At 44.4% G+C, this 21,040-nt stretch overlaps 1 protein-coding gene across 2 annotated transcripts in view; it reads left to right on the forward strand.

Annotated features, from left to right (window-relative positions):
- Window positions 1-5,726: 5,726 nt before the first annotated feature.
- ESPN (espin) overlaps window positions 5,727-21,040 on the forward strand; it is a 257,573-nt gene continuing 242,259 nt past the window's right edge. For both annotated transcript variants that reach the window (XM_040429692.1, XM_040429684.1), the window contains exon 1: window positions 5,727-6,020. In XM_040429692.1, coding sequence (XP_040285626.1) covers window positions 5,727-6,020 — 294 coding nt within the window. The remainder of the gene's footprint in view (window positions 6,021-21,040) is intronic.

The raw sequence follows: 21,040 nt of genomic DNA on the forward strand, positions 1-21,040 counted from the left end.
ATCTTCTGGACGGACCATAGCAGGGCTCGTTCAGGCATCATTGGCGCCCGGTACGTGGGCGACATATTTAAAGGCGTTGGGGTACTGGGAGGAATGGTGTAGTAGGCTGGTTGTTGGGAATGGGGAGTTGGAAGTTCCGCTGTTGCTGTTCCTAGGGCATTGTAGGGAGGAAGGGTGGTCAGTGGCAAAAATAAATAGTTGCATAGCTGGGTTGGCCTTTGGATTCAAGTTGAGAAAGATGACAGACTTTACTAAGTCCTTTTTGGTCACAAGGGCCCTAAAAGGTTGGCGTCGGTTAGGGGCAAGGGTGGTTAGCAGGAGGCCGGTGTCTTTTGAATTGCTTTTGGGTGAACAGCTAAGGAGGGTTTGCAGTTCGGCTTGGGAAGAGCGGTTATTTAGACTGGCATTTTCTTTTGCATTTTTTGGGGCGTTGCGATTGGGGGAGCTGGTTTGTCCGACGGTTAGTCGGGTGGGGGGTTGCTTAGGGATGATATAGATTTATTTCACGATAGGGTGGAATTTGTTATCAGCCGGTCAAAGACGGATGTGGAAGGAAGGGGGCGGAGGGTGGTTTTGTTCGGTATTCCAGGCTGTGAAATGTGTCCGGTGCAATGTATGCGTGACTACGGGGCAGATATGAGGATGGGGATTAGACCACTGTTAGTGCATTCTGAATGGTCTATTTTGACCCGTTTTCCGTTTACGGCTGTTTTTTCAAAATGTTTGGAGCGGTTAGGGTTGGGTCAGGCGGGGTCGGAGCGGTGACGGAGGTGGCTCGATGGGGTTTGGACGATGAGATTATTAAACGGATTGGGCGTTGGGAGTCTGTTCGGTTCAGGTCTTATATCCGATTGAATCGGCTGTAGTTTAAATTAATTTTTTGTGGGGCAGGGGTATTACAATTGGGGTGGTTGTTAATGGGGGTTGTATTGTTCTGTGTTCTGGTTTTTCTTGTTTCAGGTGCGGTACCAGCCCTGGTGTGGATCCTCGGACACTCTTACGTTTTTTGGGGGACTGTCTGGGGGGGCGGTTCGGCCGGGTCAACAATTGGGATTTTCACGGTCCGAGATGGTGGTAAGGTGGTTGGGGCGTAGGGGCATGGTTTGGAGTGGGGTCCTGCCTGAAGTGCATCATTTTGCGAGGCTGGATTAGGGCACCTGATGTTTTAGTGCTGCATGTTGGCGGCAACCATTTGGCGGTACGGCCATTGCGGGAGCTACTACATGACATGAAATTTGATTTGTTACGGTTGTGAGCTTTGTTTCTGATGGTATGGAGAGGGGCTAGATCGGTGGAAGGGGTGAATAGGGCGAGAGTGAAGTTGAACTGGGCAATGGGTCGTTTTATGGCCAGGAATGGGGCGGTGGCGGTGAGGCATACGGAGCTTAAGAAGGGAGTTGGGGGTTTTTGGAGGTCGGATGGAGTACATTTAAATGCAGTCGGGTTAGACATGTGGATTTTGGTTTTATCGGAAGGTATTGAGATGGCTTTGGGAGTATGGAGGGCTGCACAGACTTAAGGGTTCAAGTCTGTGCGTTGGTGGCGGGAGGAGGTCCTGGAAGTTGGTTTAATTCACTGGTGAGGATGATGGGATGGCTCCACGGTTGGGGCTGGACTCCCAGTTGTGGCAGAATTAAAGAGGGGGCCATTCAGTGGTGCTTCCGAGCTGGCGGGCAACGGCTGGAGGCAAGATGGCACCCCAGTGGGGTAATTCAGTTATTTGGGGCTTCAAGGACCTACCCTTGCAAGGAATTAATTATAGAGTTTATGGTTATATATATATATTAATATATTTTTATGTTGTTTGTTAATAAAAACAGCTGCTGTGGCCGATTCATTCCAGCCTGGTGTCCGAGTTTTTATTAAGGTTAAGGGGGATGAGGCGCTGGGTGGGGATGGATTGGTGGAAAGGGGGATTGTTTCAGGGGCAGGTGAGTATTAGATGGGGTCGGACATCGGGTAGCCAATACCCCCGTCAAGTTATGGCCGGACTGGGAGCAGAGCTTTAGGGGAGGCCAGCATAATGAGGGGTTTGGCTCAGGGAGACGCCAGAGGTAGGGATAGGATAGTTGGTCAAGGGGACGGGTTTAAGGGGATCATGGGGGTATAGGGATTGGGTAATTTGAGTTTAGGGGTGGGGTCGAGGGATTAAAAGATTGAGACAGGGAGAAGAAGGGTGCCATTTTAGGTAGAGCAGAAAGGAATCCTGCCCACCCACCCCTTCCTTTTATTGGGGGGGGGGTTAGTGGCAGATTGTAGAAGTTGGTTAGGGGTAGGATTGTTGGATGGTGAGGTGTGGAGATAAGGGGGAGGATTTTTGTCACGGCGGCTGTGGTGGGGGGAGGTCCTTGAAGTTGGTTTTATTCACTGGCGAGGATGATGGGAGGGCTCCGCAGTTGGGGCTGGACTCCCAGTTGTGGCGGAATTAAAGAGGGGGCCATTCAGTGGTGCTTCCGAGCTGGTGGGTAACGACTGGAGGCAAAAAGGCACCCCGGTGGGGTAAGTCAGTTATTTGGGGCTTCAAGGACCTTCCCTTGTAAGGAAGTAATTATAGAGTTTATGGTATACAGTCAGGTCCATAAATATTGTGACATCAACACAATTGTAACATTTTTGACTCTATACACCACCACAATAGATTTGAAATGAAACAAACAAGATGTGCTTTAACTGCAGATTGTCAGCTTTAATTTGAGGGTATTTACATCCAAATCAGGTGAACGGTGTAGGAATTACAACAGTTTGCATATGTACCTCCCACTTGTTAAGGAACCAAAAGTAATAGGACAATTGGCTTCTCAGCTGTTCCATGGCCAAGTGTGTGTTATTCCCTCATTATCCCAATTACAATGAGCAGATAAAAGGTCCAGATTTCATTTCAAGTGTGCTATTTGCATTTGGAATCTGTTGCTGTCAACTCTCAAGATGAGATCCAAAGAACTGTCACTATCAGTAAAGCAAGCCATCATTAGGCTGAAAAAACAAAACAAACCCATCAGAGAGATAGCAAAAACATTAGGCGTGGTCAAAACAACTGTTTGGAACATTCTTAAAAAGAAAGAACGCATCGGTGAGCTCAGCAACACCAAATGACCTGGAAGACCACGAAAAACAACTGTGGTGGATGACCGAAGAATTCTTTCTCTGGTGAAGAAAACACCCTTCACAACAGTTGGCCAGATCAAGAACACTCTCCAGGAGGTAGGTGTATGTGTGTCGAAGTCAACAATCAAGAGAAGACTTCACCAGAGTGAATACAGAGGGTTCACCACAAGATGTAAACCATTGGTGAGCCTCAAAAACAGGAAGGCCAGATTACAGTTTGCCAAACAACATCTAAAAAAGCCTTCACAGTTCTGGAACAACATCCTATGGACAGATAAGCCCAATATCAACTTGTATCAGAGTGATGGGAAGAGAAGAGTATGGAGAAGGAAAGGAACTGCTCATGATCCTAAGCATGCCACCTCATCAGTGAAGCATGGTGGTGGTAGTGTCATGGCGTGGGCATGTATGGCTGCCAATGGAGCTGGTTCTCTTATATTTATTGATGATGTGACTGCTGACAAAAGCAGCAGGATGAATTCTGAAGTGTTTCGGGCAATATTATCTGCTCATATTCAGCCAAATGCTTCAGAACTCATTGGACGGCGCTTCACAGTGCAGATGGACAATGACCCAAAGCATACTGCAAAAGCAACCAAAGAGTTTTTTAAGGGAAAGAAGTGGAATGTTATGCAATGGCCAAGTCAATCACCTGACCTGAATCCGATTGAGCATGCATTTAATTTGCTGAATACAAAACTGAAGGGGAAAATGCCCCAAGAACAAGCAGGAACTGAAGACAGTTGCAGTAGAGGCCTGGCAGAGCAACACCAGGGATGAAACCCAGCGTCTGGTGATGTCTATGTGTTCCAGACTTCAGACTGTAATTGACTGCAAAGGATCTGCAACCATGTATTAAAAAGTGAAAGTTTGAGTTATGATTATTATTCTGTCCCATTACTTTTGGTCCATTAACAAGTGGGAGGCACATATGCAAACTGTTGTAATTCCTACACCGTTCACCTGATTTGGATGTAAATGCCCTCAAATTAAATCTGACAGTCTGCAGGTAAAGCACATCTTGTTCGTTTCATTTCAAATCCATTGTGGTAGTGTATAGAGCCAAAAAATTTAGAATTGTGTCAACGTCCCAATATTTATAGACCTGACTGTATATATATATATATATATATATATATATATATAGATCCATAGAAAAGGTCAGGCAGCACTCCTTTTTTCACAGTTATACGGTGCCCGCGGTGGTCCCTCGATACAGGACGGATAAACAAATAAAGAAAGTCCGCAGCACTCCTTGAAGTAAAAAATGTGCAGTTTATTCACACATGTCAGAAAATTGACATTGAAGTCAATTTTCTGACATGTGTGAATAAACTGCACATTTTTTACTTCAAGGAGTGCTGCGGACTTTATATATATATATATATATATATATATATATATATTTTTTTTTTATGTTGTTTGTTAATTAAAACGGCTGCTGTCGCTGATTCATTCCAGCCTGGTGTCCGAGTTTTTATTAAGGTTAAGGTGGATGAGGCACTGGGTGGGGATGGATTGGTGGAAAGGGGGATTGTTTCAGGGGCAGGTGAGTATTAGATCGGACGTCAGGTAGCCAATACCCCCGTCATGAAATATTTTAACTTTATAGAAACTTTGTCAATTTTGTTTACTTTTTTTGGGTGATTTTTTTTATGTACAGTATGACCAATTCTGGTCCTGGGTTTATTGCTGGGGCTGTAACACACTCCACCCTGTTCTAGCATCAAATACATGCCACTAGGGTTCATTTCATTCTATTGTATACCTCCAAGTCTGTGAGACGAAAATTTGAGTTGTCCCAGCATAGTGCCTTGATCATTGTAGATATTTTAGGACTACAGAGGGTTTGGGACTCTTCTTCTATAAGAGGTGACACTTGAGGGTAGTGCTGTAGACAAGTATTAGCACCTTATGTTGAGGCTGTGCTAATATCAATGTCCCCATGAAGTTACTATTAGTTTTGTAGACCTATTATAACTCTAGGAACAGATCTAAAATTCTTGATGTTATCTTTCCTTTTAGCTGTAAGTGAACAGCAGGTGGATCAAGAATGCTGAAGGATGAAGGGACGGATTACAATGGCTAAACTCATTTAGGCAGTCTGCTGCTGTGTAGACAGGGAAAGGAAGGAGGAGGAGTTGTCACAGGAGAAGCAACTGAGAGGCACAGAGGGATGAATGTCCAGCTCCAGCCTTCCAGCACAAGCAGCAGAAGAAGAGGTCACACTACAATACCACCCTATTTAGGTTCACTTGAGGGCCATGTGCCAAAAGCTACATTTACCACCCAACAACTTCCTCCAGAGAAGCCAGCTCTGATCTCCTCTGCTCCATGTCTATGAGAACTTGGAAAATACTTCTCCAGGCTGTGAGTTTCCATATCTTTCTGCAAATGTGCAGCCTACAGGTTGTTGGCTTTTGGAAGACCCAGACAGTCGATTCTGAGGATACAATTAGGGTTTCTGCAAGATAAAGACCTCCTGGAAGTAGTCTTTTCTTCTAGATCATCCCAGCTTGGTGCAGACCATTCAATGTGGCTCCTTCTCCCCTTGGATGGTGCCCATGGGTAAGTGATTTACAAACGGGCACATGGGATCTGCTGGTGACCTGCAGAGCACAATGACTCTGGAGAGGATCCTGCAAGCTGCTAGGCAAGGGGATCTGGAGACTTTGAGGACTCTCCATGCAGAAGGCAAGTTGCAGCCTGATCTGAAGGATCCAATGGAGGCTTCTATTGTTCATCATGCGGCTCGTGGAGGGAAAGTCGGATGTTTGCGCTATTTAGTGGATGAGGTGCAGTTGGAGGGGAACTCTAGAGCAAGGAATGGCGCTACTCCTGCGCATGATGCAGCAGCTACAGGCAACCTGGCCTGCCTGCAGTGGTTGCTGACCCAGGGTGGATGTGACTTTGAGGTAGGTCATGTTGCATACACCAGGCACTTACATGAAATATTGATTTATTGTACTTGTTTTTACATGTATTCTTTTGCATTAATGTTTTGCTTTAAACATATAAACTTCATAGCTGCTGTACAACCTATGCCTCCACCTGGGGTGGAACTACAAAAATCAGCATGCATTTAACCACAGGCTGCAGATTTCGGCTGCCACAGGTATCAACAGAGTTGTGAAGATACAGATACAGCAGTGGCCAAAATGCATCATGAAATGTCAGTGAGACTGTTCTTGTAACTGTATAAGCTCCAATATGTCACCTATAGAGGTTATCACTCAGCTTTCCTAGGGCCTGATGAGCAAATTGCTTTAATACTAGATAGGGTAACCTCATAGAAGCCTTACTGGTGGCTATATTGGTAGTCATTGTTAACTGTTTTCTCCAGAAATCTATCTATTCATCCAACTATCCATGTGACCCTTTGATATCACCGGCCATGCTCACTGTTTACCTGTTCTGGATCTGTTTACCCTGTGGACAATAGTTACAGTAACTCTTGGCAGGCTCAGGGTTAATCTCCTCCATAATACATTGGATTCTCTCATCGGCTGCCAGCAGGGTGAGTGTGACACACCTGGGATAGGTAGAGGGAGAACTATATATAGACTGCAAGGGACAACTTTATCCTCTGTGCGGATTTAGCTCCAAGTCAGGCGGGCCTCCACAGCCCCTAAGATCCCACCTACCTAGTAGACGGGCTTCTGTGTAGTGCGAAAGCAGTTTAACCTCTTAAGGACGCAGCCTAGTTTGGCACTTGAGGACATGATAATTTTTTTTTTCCATTTGATCTAATTTCAAAAGCCATAACTTTTTTATTTTTCAATCAACATATCCATGCTTTTTTGCAGTACCAGTAGTATGTTTAAGTCACACAATTTTGAGGTACATCTAATGTCTTGTATAATGTAAAAAGTGACAGTGTGGGAAAATGCAGCAATTCCACCACTTTTAGCTTAAAAAAAAAAAGCCTTCCTTTCTTTTTTTATTGAAATTGCTTTGTGACAGGGGCGTACATAGACCTTACAGGGAAATTTCCCGGTGGGCCAATGCCCGGGGGCCGCCTGGGTCCTCCTCACAGCTGGCTAGTGGAAGTTTTTGGGTATGTATTTTGTGATGGACTGTGGTATTTAGCTCGGTTGGGGTGGCATAATGTGCCACAATATGGTATTGCTGGCATTGCCTTCCATCAGTTTGGACCTGACTACAAAACGGGGCCACTTTTAGCATTTTTTCCAGGGCCACTTTAAAGGGGTTGTCCGGGTTCAGAGCTGAACCCGGACATACCCATAACTTCACCCAGGCAGCCCCCCTGATGTTAGCATCGGAGCATCTCATGGGCAAGGGCTCTTTTGTTTGCAATAACACACTGCCGGGCATAAGCTTCTGCCCGGCAGTGTGTTCAGTGACTCGCTGCCCTAGCCGGTTTACTGGCTAGGGCAGCGCTAAAGCCCACCCATCAGTGCCTGTGATGTCACCAGGCTTCCTGGCAGCCCCATGGAGAACCCAGTACGTCACCGGAACGCTGGAAAATGCTTTTGCCCTGCGCGATTTAGCGCAGGGCAAAAGAGAGCATCGGAGCATGAACTGCTCCGATGATCAAGTCAGGGGGGCTGCCTGGGTGAAAATGGAGGTATGTCCGGGTTCAGCTCTGAACCCGGACAACCCCTTTAAGCTCCCAGTCCGCCCCTGCTTTATGATGTCATATTCTCACACCCTTAACTTTTTTTCTACCAACAGAGCAGTGTGAGGGCACTTATTTTTGCTGGGAGAGCGGTAGATTTTATTGATACCATATTAGGACACGTGACCTTTTGAACATTTTTCATTTATAATTTTTTGAGAAACTAGATGGGCAATTACATACTCAACCATACCAATTATGTTTAGCTTTTGTATTTTTTTTTTTTATACACGAGAAATGGGATTAATTTTTTCTTAAAGTGTTAAATATACCCATCATTGACATTTGGGGTATATTGCTAGGATATGACCCCAGTGTCTGATAGGTGCAGGTCCCACCTCGGCAAAGTGCGGCTGATTTCCATTTATTTCTTTGGGACTGCTGAAAATAGCTGAGCGCTGGTTCGGCTATTTCGGTAAGCCCCAAAGAATAAATGGAGCTGTGGCTGTGCTTGCGCAGTGCGCTTCAAGTTCATTTAAGTGGGTCTTCCGCAAATTTTCATCAGTCCCATAGAAATTACTGGATGGCGGCCGCCAGCCCTCCAGAACTTTGCAGGCTCCGTTCTAAATCTAGGTGCAGGCCTTGCACCTATTAGATAGTGTTGAGCGCGAATATTCGAAAAGCACATTTTTATTGTGAATATCGGCACTTCGAGAATTAGCAAATATTTAGAATATAGTGCTTTTTTTTTTTTAACAGTACACATCAGGTGATCATTCCTCCCTTCTTCTAGCTTGTGGGCCAATGATAAGGCTTTGTCACAGCTTAGCAACATCCCTAGCAACCAATAGAAAATTTGCCTGTCCCTTACTATACAAGTTGCACGTATTGCAAAAAAATATGCGCATCATTAATTGCCGAAAATTCACAAGCGCAAATATATTGGAGCACTCTATCTTCATATAAAGCTATTCTAATGTTCTGCCATGTCAACCATTTTCTCCAGTCTCAGGAAATTTATACCAGCTTGAAAAATGTGAATTCTCAAATTCACGAATATATGACGAATATTCGACGAAATATTTGTGAAATATCGCAAATTCGAATATTGCCCCTGCCGCTCATCACTACTTTTAGACATTGGGGAGTCTGGGGACATATCCTAGCAATATCCCCCCAATGTCCAAGATGGGAACACCACTTTAAAGGGTTTATCCCATGACTTATGTATACAATGATAATCAGACATCATATAGTACATGACAATCTCTTTCTAACAAAGTTAAAACCAGCCCTGTACCTCACATGGATCCAGAGATCTCCACATTCATTGCTCTGCTAGATTTACAGTACAGACCAAAAGTTTGGACACACCTTCTCATTCAAAGAGTTTTCTTTATTTTCATGACTATGAAGGCATCAAAACTATGAATTAACACATGTGAAATTATATACATAACAAACAAGTGTGAAACAACTGAAAATATGTCATATTCTAGGTTCTTCAAAGTAGCCACCTTTTGCTTTGATAACTGCTTTGCACACTCTTGGCATTCTCTTGATGAGCTTCAAGAGGTAGTCACCTGAAATAGTCTTCCAACTGTCTTGAAGGAGTTCCCAGAGATGCTTAGCACTTGTTGGCCCTTTTGCCTTCACTCTGCGGTCCAGCTCACCCCAAACCATCTCGATTGGGTTCAGGTCCGGTGACTGTGGAGGCCAGGTCATCTGGCGCAGCACCCTATCACTCTCCTTCATGGTCAAATAGCCCTTACTTTCAAAGTTTTCCCAATTTTTCAGCTGACTGACTGACCTTCATTTCTTAAAGTAATGATGGCCACTCGTTTTTCCTTACTTAGCTGCTTTTTTCTTGCCATAATACAAATTCTAACAGTCTATTCAGTAGGACTATCAGCTGTGTATCCACCTGACTTCTCCTCAACACAACTGATGGTCCCAACCCCAATTATAAGGCAAGAAATCCCACTTATTAAACCTGACAGGGCACACCTGTGAAGTGAAAACCATTTCAGGGGACTACCTCTTGAAGCTCATCAAGAGAATGCCAAGAGTGTGCAAAGCAATAATCAAAGCAAAAGGTGGCTACTTTGAAGAACCTAGAATATGACATATTTTCAGTTGTTTCACACTTGTTTGTTATGTATATAATTCCACATGTGTTAATTCATAGTTTTGATGCCTTCAGTGTGAATCTACAATTTTCATAGTCATGAAAATAAAGAAAACTCTTTGAATGAGAAGGTGTGTCAAAACTTTTGGTCTGTACTGTATGTCAAGCTGACAGCTCAAGGGAGTGTCTTTTCTGCTGCAGATAAGGGGGCGTGTCTCAGCTCTCACTATCACAGCTCAGGATACAATTAAAGGATGGAACTGAGCATGTGCGGCCTTCTCATTGAGCAAGTCAAAGAAATTAACCAGGTCAAAGAAATAAACAAACAGGTGGCGCTATGCAGATACATTTTATTGAATAACTCAGTGGCTATGCAAAATTTTTAATTACATGCAATTACAAAAGTATTCAGATCCAGGTGCTGGTTTGAAAACTGCAGACAAGTATAGAACATATTTTATCAGTTTGTGGAACTACCATATAAATGCTGAAAGCACACAGACTGCCTCTGTGTTTTCTCGAATCTGCGATTTGCGGACCACAAAACGGATATGGTCGTGTACATGGGGTCTTACGGTATATAGGGATTTTCACAGGCATTCTGTTAAATCCTGCCAGAGACAGAAGGCCCCTAGCTGCCATAACTGCTTGCCACTCCACAATTGGCATTTGTGGGGTGGCAAATGAGGACAGAGCGAGCCCCCTCCCTCTCTCTAACCGCACAGCAGGGTTGCCAACCAGAATTGGGTTTTTTTCTGGACAACTTATCCCAAAATCACGGACAGCCAACATTTTTTATAGACAAATTGAAATACCATAATAAATGATAAAGCTATTAGTAATCCATGTCTATAGCTCAATATACTGATAACACCTCATAAATATCACCAAAATAATCTAGTCAAGTACTACCTGCGAAAAAAATCACAGACACATCTATTTTTTTTCATGGACATAGGAAAAAGTCACCTATTTTTACAAATTGTCCAGAAATTTCTGGACGGTTGGCAACCCTGCTGCTCAGATGCAGAGGTTGCTATTGACTGCGTCATCCGAGTGGTTAAAATGCTGGGATCGGCGTTATCTCGGCAATCACTGCAGGATTCTAGCTGTAAAATACTACCTCATGGTATAGCTACAGCTCCTGAGCCTGTGCCATTACAGTGCCATTCTATTAAGCCATTTTGCATTAACTAGGTACCCGAAGCAACATAATAGTATTGTGCAGGGTGGTAAGTGGTAAAATATCATATTTATATTGTTCTGACACTTTTGACAAAACCTTTCTAAGACTACTTTCACACTTGTGGCGGGGAAACAGCCTGCCGGATCCATGCTAATGCAAGCCCACCGTGCCGCCAGAAGTCTGCTCCGGCCCCATTCACTATAATGGTCCGGCCGCAGCACGGAAAATATGCAGAGAGGCGGCCGGACAAAAATTTCAGCGGTTGTCAGTGACTGGAAAAGAATTGCCAGGGGGCCCGACATGCTGTAAAAAAATAAATCACTCATCTTGTCAGAGAGCTGCGGGTCTAGGGCTGCACTTCCTGACTCTGCTGGGGGTCAGGCACCCTTATTGCACACATCACCACTGAGGCCATTGATTGGCTGGCAGTGGTGCCTTACATGTAGACATCATGTCACACTTCCAATTTGGCAAGGACCTGAAGCTGCTGTAAAAGGAACTGCAACGCTGGAACTGGGTTGCTCTGCCAAGGTGTTATGTAATGTCTGTGCAACGGGCGGCCGCGCCCCAGGGCCCTTTATGTTGTCCCAGGTGTAGTAGGAATGCTGAGTGGTATGTTGCGGCCTAAATGACTCTTTATGTGTGTCACGGTGCTCCTACCTGGATATGGCTGGACCCCAGGCTTTGGCTCCGAAGCAATAAATAGGGGGAATAATTGAGGGATTTGAAGAAATAACTTGAGTCCAGACCTTGAGATGAAGTTTAATAGCAGCTTTACTTGAATAAACGTTTCTCCAAAAAGTTTCAGGTTTTGTCTTGGTTCCAGCAGGCTTTAGCATTAAACTGGCAGGCAAACTCAACTCTGCTCTATCCTTCTCTCACTCTTCTGTACTGACAAGCTCACTTGGTGTCTTTTCTCTTTATGCTGCACTTCACTCTTGTAGTTGGACTTATGTTCAGCCAAAAAGTAGGTTAGAATCCTGGCAGCTCCAACATGGAGTCTCAACCAGAACAAACCAGAACTGCCCCATCTCCTTCTGGTAGCACTAGTCCACTTCTGACCAAAGGGGGGGAGAGTGGAATGGTGAGTTCCATTATATCTAACTATAGCGCTGCCGTGTTTGCCGCCACCTGTTGGTGAACCAGGTACATTACATGAACAGTTACATAACATTGTTATAAATGCACAGTGTTGAGGGACCTGGATATAAAGATATAGGTGACATACAGGTTAGACCATAAAAGATAGTAGTAAGGTGCAGAAGTGGTAACACCACTCTGAGATGTTACATCTGGCCCCATTGAAACCTTTTGCCAGTCTGAAAAAACTTCTTTAGGCCCCATTAACACAACCATCTATGTATGGTTATCGTGTGTTTCCGGTCCAAAAGATAGGAGAACCCGGACTATCTCTGCAGATAAAGATCTCCGATGAGTAAAACATTACCAAAATACAGAAAGGTTTTTGGTCAGCTATTCTTTTAATAAACACCTCCTTAAGGCCCCCACATGCATGAGGGTATTGTCGACCGACAGTTGAATGTGGGGACTTTCCGACTCTCTCCCGACAGGCGATGTCGGGGAGAGAAGGATTGGATGGAATGAATATTTTCTCCTGGGAAATAAGCTGCCACCAGAAGTATCTGGCAGCAGCTTTCTCCCCTCTCCCCGTTGAATACACATACACGTTCAGTTGAGCCAAACTAGTATGTGTATGGGGGAGTGGGGAGAGATAGCTGTCACCCAAATGATTGTTCGCCCAACAGCTGTTGAAGAAAGTGTGATCAAACTATCGTGGTCATCTTCTGGATTATGTGGTTATAACCATTGAAATTCATAGAAATTATAGAAACTGCCAAGTGAGAGCATTTGTTGCTTTCTATATCCTCCTTGGATTTCAGCAAAGGAAAATTGAGTATTCAGATGAATGAGAACAGCAATTCAGTAACCAGCCGTTCACTTCTGTATTCGGCGCAGGCGCAGTGAGTGAAGGCCGCTCTCCTGATGTCGGCTTCCTCACTGTGACGTAGTCGGAGCAGCTGCAGTGAGGAATCCGGCACCAGGAGCGCTTCATTCACTCACTGCGCCTGCGCCAAATACAGAAGTGAACGGCGCAGGCGCGGGATTTCAGCAGCGATGCTGCGAACCGTGACATCAATCAAGAGGAGCGGGGCGGACAGAACAGGGGACCTGGGCGGGATAAAGGGTGAGTAGACCCAGAGCCTGGTCTCGGGAGGGGCACTTTCAGATTTTTTTCTGTCCGCCGCCACAAAACAATGGTGCTTATAGAACAGACTACACAGTGTAGAGGTATACTGTATATTGTGTGGCACAGTGTATGCTATATGTGTATAAGAAACATATTTCACATGAAAACTTACAATTACTTGACTTGGCCCTTGGGGATCTCGGACACCACTTCAGCACTTTGGCCGGGGGCTCGGCGGAGCTGATGTTGTGTTTTATCCTAATGAGAACGATTTCATAATAAAGATTTGGAGAAAGGACAGAGAGATAGCAGAGCAGGGAGAGGCTGGTGCTGCTACTAGGGGGTCATACCATGGGGGAGTAATAAAGCCCCCCCCCCAGTAGAAATAATTCTCCTTATAATGTGACAGTGCAAAAAATACCCCCTTGTAATGCCCCCAGTTGATCTAATGTCCCCATAGTGCCCCCATAATGTCCCAGTATAAAATACCCCTATATAGTGCCCCTAGTAAATGCCCCCATAGTGCTCCACACACTCCTTCCTCCTAGTGTCCCCCATAATGTACCAGTATAAAATGCTCCAGTAGATGCCCTCAGTGTCCCCCATAATTTGCAAGTATAAAATACCCCTTCTTAGTGCCCCCCGTAGATGATCCCATAGTACTCCTCTCCCCCCTTCCCCATAGTACCCACCATAATGTGTCCCAGTATAAAATTGTACTGTACAGAGCGCCCCATATAAAATACCCCTTCTTTGTGGCCTCAGCAGATGCCCCTATAGTGCCCCCAATCATGTGCCAGTATTAATAACAGCCCCCGATGTGCCAGTATTAATAACAGCCCCCCATGTGCCAGTATTAATAACAGCCCCCTATGTGCCAGTATTAATAACAGCCCCCCATGTGCCAGTATTAATAACAGCCCCCCATGTGCCAGTATTAATAACAGCCCCCCATGTGCCAGTATTAATAACAGCCCCCAATCATGTGCCAGTATTAATAACAGCCCCCATGTGCCAGTATTAATAACAGCCCCCCATGTGCCAGTATTAATAACAGCCCCTATGTGCCAGTATTAATAACAGCCCCCCATGTGCTAGTATTAATAACAGCCCCCCATGTGCCAGTATTAATAACAGCCCCCCATTTGCCAGCATTAATAACAGCCCCCCGTGCCAGTAATAACAGCCACCCCGTACCAGTAATAACAGCCCCCCCCTGTGCGAGTAATAACAGCCCCCCCTGTGCCAGTAATAACAGCCCCCCCGTGCCAGTAATAACAGCCCCCCCCTGTGCCAGCAATAACAGCCCCCCCTGTGCCAGTAATAACAGCCCCCCCCTGTGCCAGTAATAACAGCCCCCCTGTGCCAGTAATAACAGCCCCCCTGTGCCAGTAATAACAGCCCCCCTGTGCCAGCAATAACAGCCCCCCTGTGCCAGTAATAACAGCGCCCCCCTGTGCCAGTAATAACAGCCCCCCTGTGCCAGTAATAACAGCCCCCCTGTGCCAGTAATAACAGCCCTCCCCTGTGCCAGTAATAACAGCCCCCCCATGCCAGTAATAACAGCCCCCCTGTGCCAGTAATAACAGCCCCCCCTGTGCCAGTAATAGCCCCCCCGTGCCAGTAATAACAGCCCCCCCCTGTGCCAGTGATAACAGCCCCCCCCTGTGCCAGTAATAACAGCCCCCCTGCCAGTAATAACAGCCCCCCCGCCAGTAATAACAGCCCCTCTGTGCCAGTAATAACAGCATTGTATATATATTAAAAAAAAAAAAACACTTATACTTACCTCCATGTCAGCGATGCGATGCAGGCCTCTTCCGGCCTGTGTCCCGCGCTGTATGGCTCAGGCGGCGCGATGACATCATCGCGCCGCCTGCGCCGGCCTCTGATAGGCTGCCGGCCTAGTTCCTGCAGCCTATCAGAGGAAGGGAAAGGGACACGCCTCTCCCTCCCCTGCCGCAGCACAGGCATCTGTATCGCTGTCCTGAGGACGGCGATACAGATGACTGGAGATGAGCGCTTCCACAAGGGAAGCGCTCATCTCCCTGTGCCCCGCCGCCGCCAGCTTGGGGGGGGGGGAAATTGCCCCGTTGCCCCCCCCTGGATCCGCCACTGGTAGACCGAGCCTCTAGGTGCTGATTCTACGCCCACATAGCACCTATAAAAGTGCTTATTTTATCAGAACGGCTGCAGGGATAAATGTTAAAAACATACTGTTATGTAGTGCTGACATTAGCGCATCGCTAATGTCAGTCAGCTACATAACAGTATTTCTGATGGTAGAAACCCTTTAACCCTTTAGGGACCCATGATGTACCGGTACGGCATGGATCCCGAGTCCTTAAGGACCCATGACGTACCGGTACGTCATCAATAGTTCCGATCACCGGCGGGCGGTGATCGGAACACGGTGCCTGCTCAAATTATTGAGCAGGCACCACGGCTAAATGCGCCGGGGGGTCCCGTGACCCCCCCGTATCGGCACCGCAAACCGCAGGTCAATTCAGACAGTATTACTCATACAGCCAATGCATTCCAATACAGAAGTATTGGAATGCATTGTAAAGGATTAGACCCCCAAAAGTTCAAGTCCGAAAGTGAGACAAAAAATAAAGTGAAAAAAAAAGTTTTAAAAATAAAGTTTTCCGCCCAAAAAGCATTAAAAGTTTCAAGTAAAAATAAACAAAAACGTAATTTTCCCCAAATAAAGTTGAAAACAATTAATAAAAAATAGGGGGGAAAAAAAGTATACATATTAGGCATCGTCGCGTCCGTATCGACCGGCTCTATAAACATATCACATGACCTAACCCCTCAGATGAACACCGTAAAAATTTTTAAATAAAAACTGTGCTAAATAAACCATTTTTTGTCACCTTACATCACAAAAAGTGTAATAGCAAGCGATCAAAAGGTCACACGCACCCCAAAATAGTGCCAATAAAACCGTCATCTCATCCCGAAAAAATCATACCCTACCCAAGGTAATCGCCCAAAGACTGAAAAAAACTATGGCTCTCAGACTATGGAAACACTAAAACATGATTTTTTTTGCTTCAAAAAAGAAATCATTATGTAAAACTTACATAAATAAAAAAAAAGAATACATATTAGGTATCGCCACATCCGTGACAACCTGGTCTATAAAAACATCACATGATCTAACCTGTCAGATGAATGTTGTAAATAACAAAAAATAAAAACGGTGCCAAAACAGCTATTTCTTGTTATCTTGCCTCACAAAAAGTGTAATATAGAGCAACCAAAAATCATATGTACCCTAAACTAGTACCAACAATACTGCCAACCTATCCCATAGTTTCTAAAATGGGGCCATTTTTTGGAGTTTCTACTCTAGGGGTGCATCGGTGGCTTCAAATGGGACATGGTGTCAAAAAAACCAGTCCAGCAAAATCTGCCTTCCAAAAACTGTATGGCATTCCTTTCCTTCTGCGCCCTGCCGTGTGCCGGTACAGCTGTTTACGACCACATATGGGGTGTTTCTGTAAACTACAGAATCAGGGCCATAAATATTGAGTTTTGTTTGGCTGTTAACCCTTGCTTTGTAACTGGAAAAAAATTATTAAAATGGAAAATCTGCCCAAAAAGTTACATTTTGAAATTGTATCTCTATTTTCCATTAATTCTTGTGGAACACCTAAAGGGTTAACGACGTTTGTAAAATCAGTTTTGAATACCTTGAGGGTTGTAGTTTCTTATATGGGGTCACTTTTATGGAGTTTCTACTCTAGGGTTGCATCAGGGGGGCTTCAAATGGGACAAAACAGTCTAGCAAATTCTGCCTTCCAAAAACCGTATGGCATGCCTTTCCTTCTGCGCCCTGCCGTGTGCCCGTACAGTAGTTTACGACCACATATGGGGTGTTTCTGTAAACTACAGAATCAGGGCCATAAATATGGAGTTTGGTTTGGCTGTTAACCCTTTCTTTGTAACTGGAAAAAAATTATTAAAATGGAAAATCTGCCAAAAAAGTTACATTTTGAAATTGTATCTCTATATTCCATTAATTCTTGTGGAACACCTAAAGGGTTAACAAAGTTTGTAAAATCAGTTTTGAATACCTTGAGGGGTGTAGTTTCTTAGATGGGGTCATTTTTGGGTGGTTTCTATTATGTAAGCCTCGCAAAGTGACTTCAGACCTAAACTGGTCCCTAAAAATTGGGTTTTTGAAAATTTCAAGATTCTAATCTTCTAAGCCTTGTAACATCCCCAAAAAATAAAATATCATTCCCAAAATGATCCAAACATGAAGTAGACATATGGGGAATGTAAAGTAATAACTATTTTTGCAGGTATTACTATGTATTATAGAAGTAGAGAAATTGAAACTTGGAAATTTGCAATTTTTTTATTTTTTTTTGGTAAATTTGGTATTTTTTTATAAATAAAAATGATTTTTTTAAATTTAATTTTACCAGTGTCATGAAGTACAATATGTGACGAAAAAAAACAATCTCAGAATGGCCTGGATAAGTCAAAGCGTTTTAAAGTTATCAGCACTTAAAGGGACACTGGTCAGGTTTGCAAAAAATGGCCAAGTCCGTAAGGTGAAATAGGGCCGAGTCCTTAAGGGGTTAAGGACCAGGCCATGTTTTGCAAATCTGACCAGTGTCACTTTATGTGTGAATAACTTTAAAATGCTTTTACTTATCGAGGCCATTCTGAGAATGTTTTTTCGTCACTTATAGTACTTCATGACACTGGTAAAATGGAGTAAAAAAAATTCATTTTTATTTATAAAAAAAAATAAAAAATTACCAAAAATGTCGAAAAATTTGCATATTTCCAAGTTTCAATTTCTCTTCTTCTATAATACATAGTAATACCTCCAAAAATAGTTATTAATTTACATTCCCATATGTCTACTTCATGTTTGGATCATTTTGGGAATGCCAATTAATTTTTTTGGGGACGTTACAAGGCTTAGAAGTTTAGAAGCAAATATTGAAATTTTTCAGAAATTTTCCAAAACCCACTTTTTAAGGACCAGTTCAGGTCTGAAGTTACTTTGTGAGGCTTACATAATAGAAACCACCCAAAAATGACCCCATTTTAGAAACTACACCCCTCAAGGTATTCAAAACTAATTTTACAAACTTTGTTAACCCATGGAGATGAAATTTCAGAATTTAAATTTTTTGGCAAATTTTCCATTTTATTCAATTTTTTCCAGTAACAAAGCAAGGGTTAACAGCCAAACAAAACTCAATATTTATTGCCCTGATTCTGCAGTTTATAGAAACACCCCATATGTGATCGTAAAATGCTGTATGGCCATACAGCAGGGCGCAGAAGGAAAGGAGCTCCATACGGTTTTTGGAAGGCAGCAAAATCTGCCTTCCAAAAACCATATGGCGCTCCTTTCCTTGTGCGCCCTGCCGTTTGGCCATACAGCATTTTACGACCACATATAGGGTGTTTCTGTAAACTACATAATCAGGGCAATAAATATAGAGTTTTGTTTGACTGTTAACCCTTGCTTTGTTAACGGAGAAAATTGATTAATATTGAAAATTTGGCAAAAAATAGCTGTTTTGACACCGTTTTTTTTTTTGTTTTTTTTTTTGACTGAGTTCATTTTAGGGGTTAGGTCATGTGTTATTTTTATAGAGCAGATTCTTACTGACGCGGCAATACCTAACCTAATACCTAAAATTTATTTAGGTTTTACACTATAATATCCTTTTTTAAACAAAAAAAAAACATTTTAGTATCTCCATAGTCTGAGAGTCAGTTATTTTTTTGTTTTTAGCTGATTGTCTTAGGTAGGGGCTAATTTTTTGCGGGATGAGAGGACGGTTTTATTGGCACTATTTTGGGGTGCATATGACTTTTTTTTGATCACTTGCTATTACACTTTTTGTGATGTAAGTTGACACCGTTTTTATTTTATTTTTTTGACTGTGTTCATCTGAGGGTTTAGGTCATGTGGTATTTTTTTTTTAGTTCAGGTTCTTACGGACGCAGCTATACCTAATATGAATACTTATTTATTTATTTATTTTAGTTTTTCAAAATAATATAATTTTTTTAGTGTCTCCAAAGTCTGAGAGCCATAGTTTTTATTTTTTTTCTGGGCGATTTTCTGTGGCCAAATAGAATTAAAATTGGGGAAGTGGATTAGAAATGTAGTACTCCATGGAAGTGTGGTTCTTCCTGAAGCAACCGTCAATGCAGAGGCCCGGATGATCAGGGCACGTGTCACACTGAGTGGTGGTGTCCTTCCGTATCCCCCTCCTGTGTCACACTCCGGCCTGCTCTTTCCCGGTCAGAAAAGATCAGGGACTTGAGGACTGCCTCATAGAACTGTGTTGCCAGCGCTTCGGGACAGCACAAAAGAGTTGTACAAGGCAACCTGTACCAAATAGACTGCAAATTTTTTGTACCATGCTTGTTATATGGCTTGAGGACTTGATCAGAGAGATCAACTCCTCCCATATACCGATTGTAGTCCACGATACAATCAGGCTTGAGGACCGTTTGCTGCAGTACCTCCCACAGGGACAGGGGTGATGCCGTTACTGTCAATCGTGGACAGTACAAGGACATCCCTCTTGTCCTTATATCTGACCAGCAACAGGTTTCCACTGGTAAGGGCACGGGTCTCACCCCTGGGAATAGGTACCTGAGGAGGTGGGTAGGGAGGCAGCGTTGATTTTTCCGCACGGTCCCACAAGCGGACGTGGATCTGGCGGCGAGGGACTGAAACAAGGGGATACTAGTATAAAAGTTATCCACGTACAGGTGGTAACCCTTATCTAGCAGTGGGTGCATAAGGTCCCACGCAAGTTTCCCGCTAACACCCACAGTGGGGGGACATTCTGGGGGTTCAATACGGGAATCTCGCCCCTCGTACACACGAAACTTGTAAGTGTGCCCTGAGGTACTCTCACAAAGTTTGTACAGCTTCATGCCATACCTCGCCTTCTTAGAGGGAACATACTGGCGGAAAATGAGTCTCCCCTTGAAAGCAATGAGAGACTCATCAACAGCGACCTCCCTTCCAGGTACATAGGCCTCCAAAAATGTGGCCCTGAAGTGATCGATGACTGGCCTGATTTTATACAGGCGGTCATAGGCAGGATCACCTCGGGGGGACATGCTGCATTATCTGCATAATGCAGGCATGTCCGAATGGCCTCAAAACGGGAACGTGTCATGGCCATACAGTAGAGTGGGGTCTGGTAGAGGACGTCCCCACTCCAGCACTGCCTGATACTGGGTTTTTTAACTAGGCCCATGTGCAGCACGAGGACCCAAAACGTCCTCATCTCGGCTGCACTGACCGGAGTCCAGCCACCGGACCTAGACAAAAAGGAGCCCGGGTGTTGAGCAATGAACTGTTGGGCGAACTATCAGATTCACAAGTGGTCACTGAAAAAAAAAAAAAAAAAGTCATATTCAGTGAAGCCCACTGTGGGAATCTGGATTCCTGGTTGGCCAACAAAGTCAGAAATCACGGGCTCAAAATCCTCTGGGGTACACCAGACAAGTTCACCGGTAGGGGGCTCAGGTGGACTTATCTGGTGGGCTGGAAAACTAGTACGAGCCCCAGGGCGGCTCATACTAGTGTGGGCCACAGGGTCCCTGGCATGGTGGTCCCCTGGCTCGGCCTGATGATGAGGAGGACGCGGATGACAAGAGGAAAGTGGGGTCATCCTCGTCCTCACTGGGGCTCTCGGAGTCGGAGACAAGCAGGGCTTATGCCTCCTCGGCCGAGAATGTCTGGCGGGCCATAGGGGAGTGTGTGTGTTCGTGTGTGTAAAACTTTATTTAGTGTGCGTGTGTGTGGGGGGACGGGTGTTCACA

The sequence above is a fragment of the Bufo bufo genome, chromosome 1 (assembly GCF_905171765.1).
Source record: "Bufo bufo chromosome 1, aBufBuf1.1, whole genome shotgun sequence".
Classification (NCBI taxonomy): Eukaryota; Metazoa; Chordata; class Amphibia; order Anura; family Bufonidae; genus Bufo; species Bufo bufo.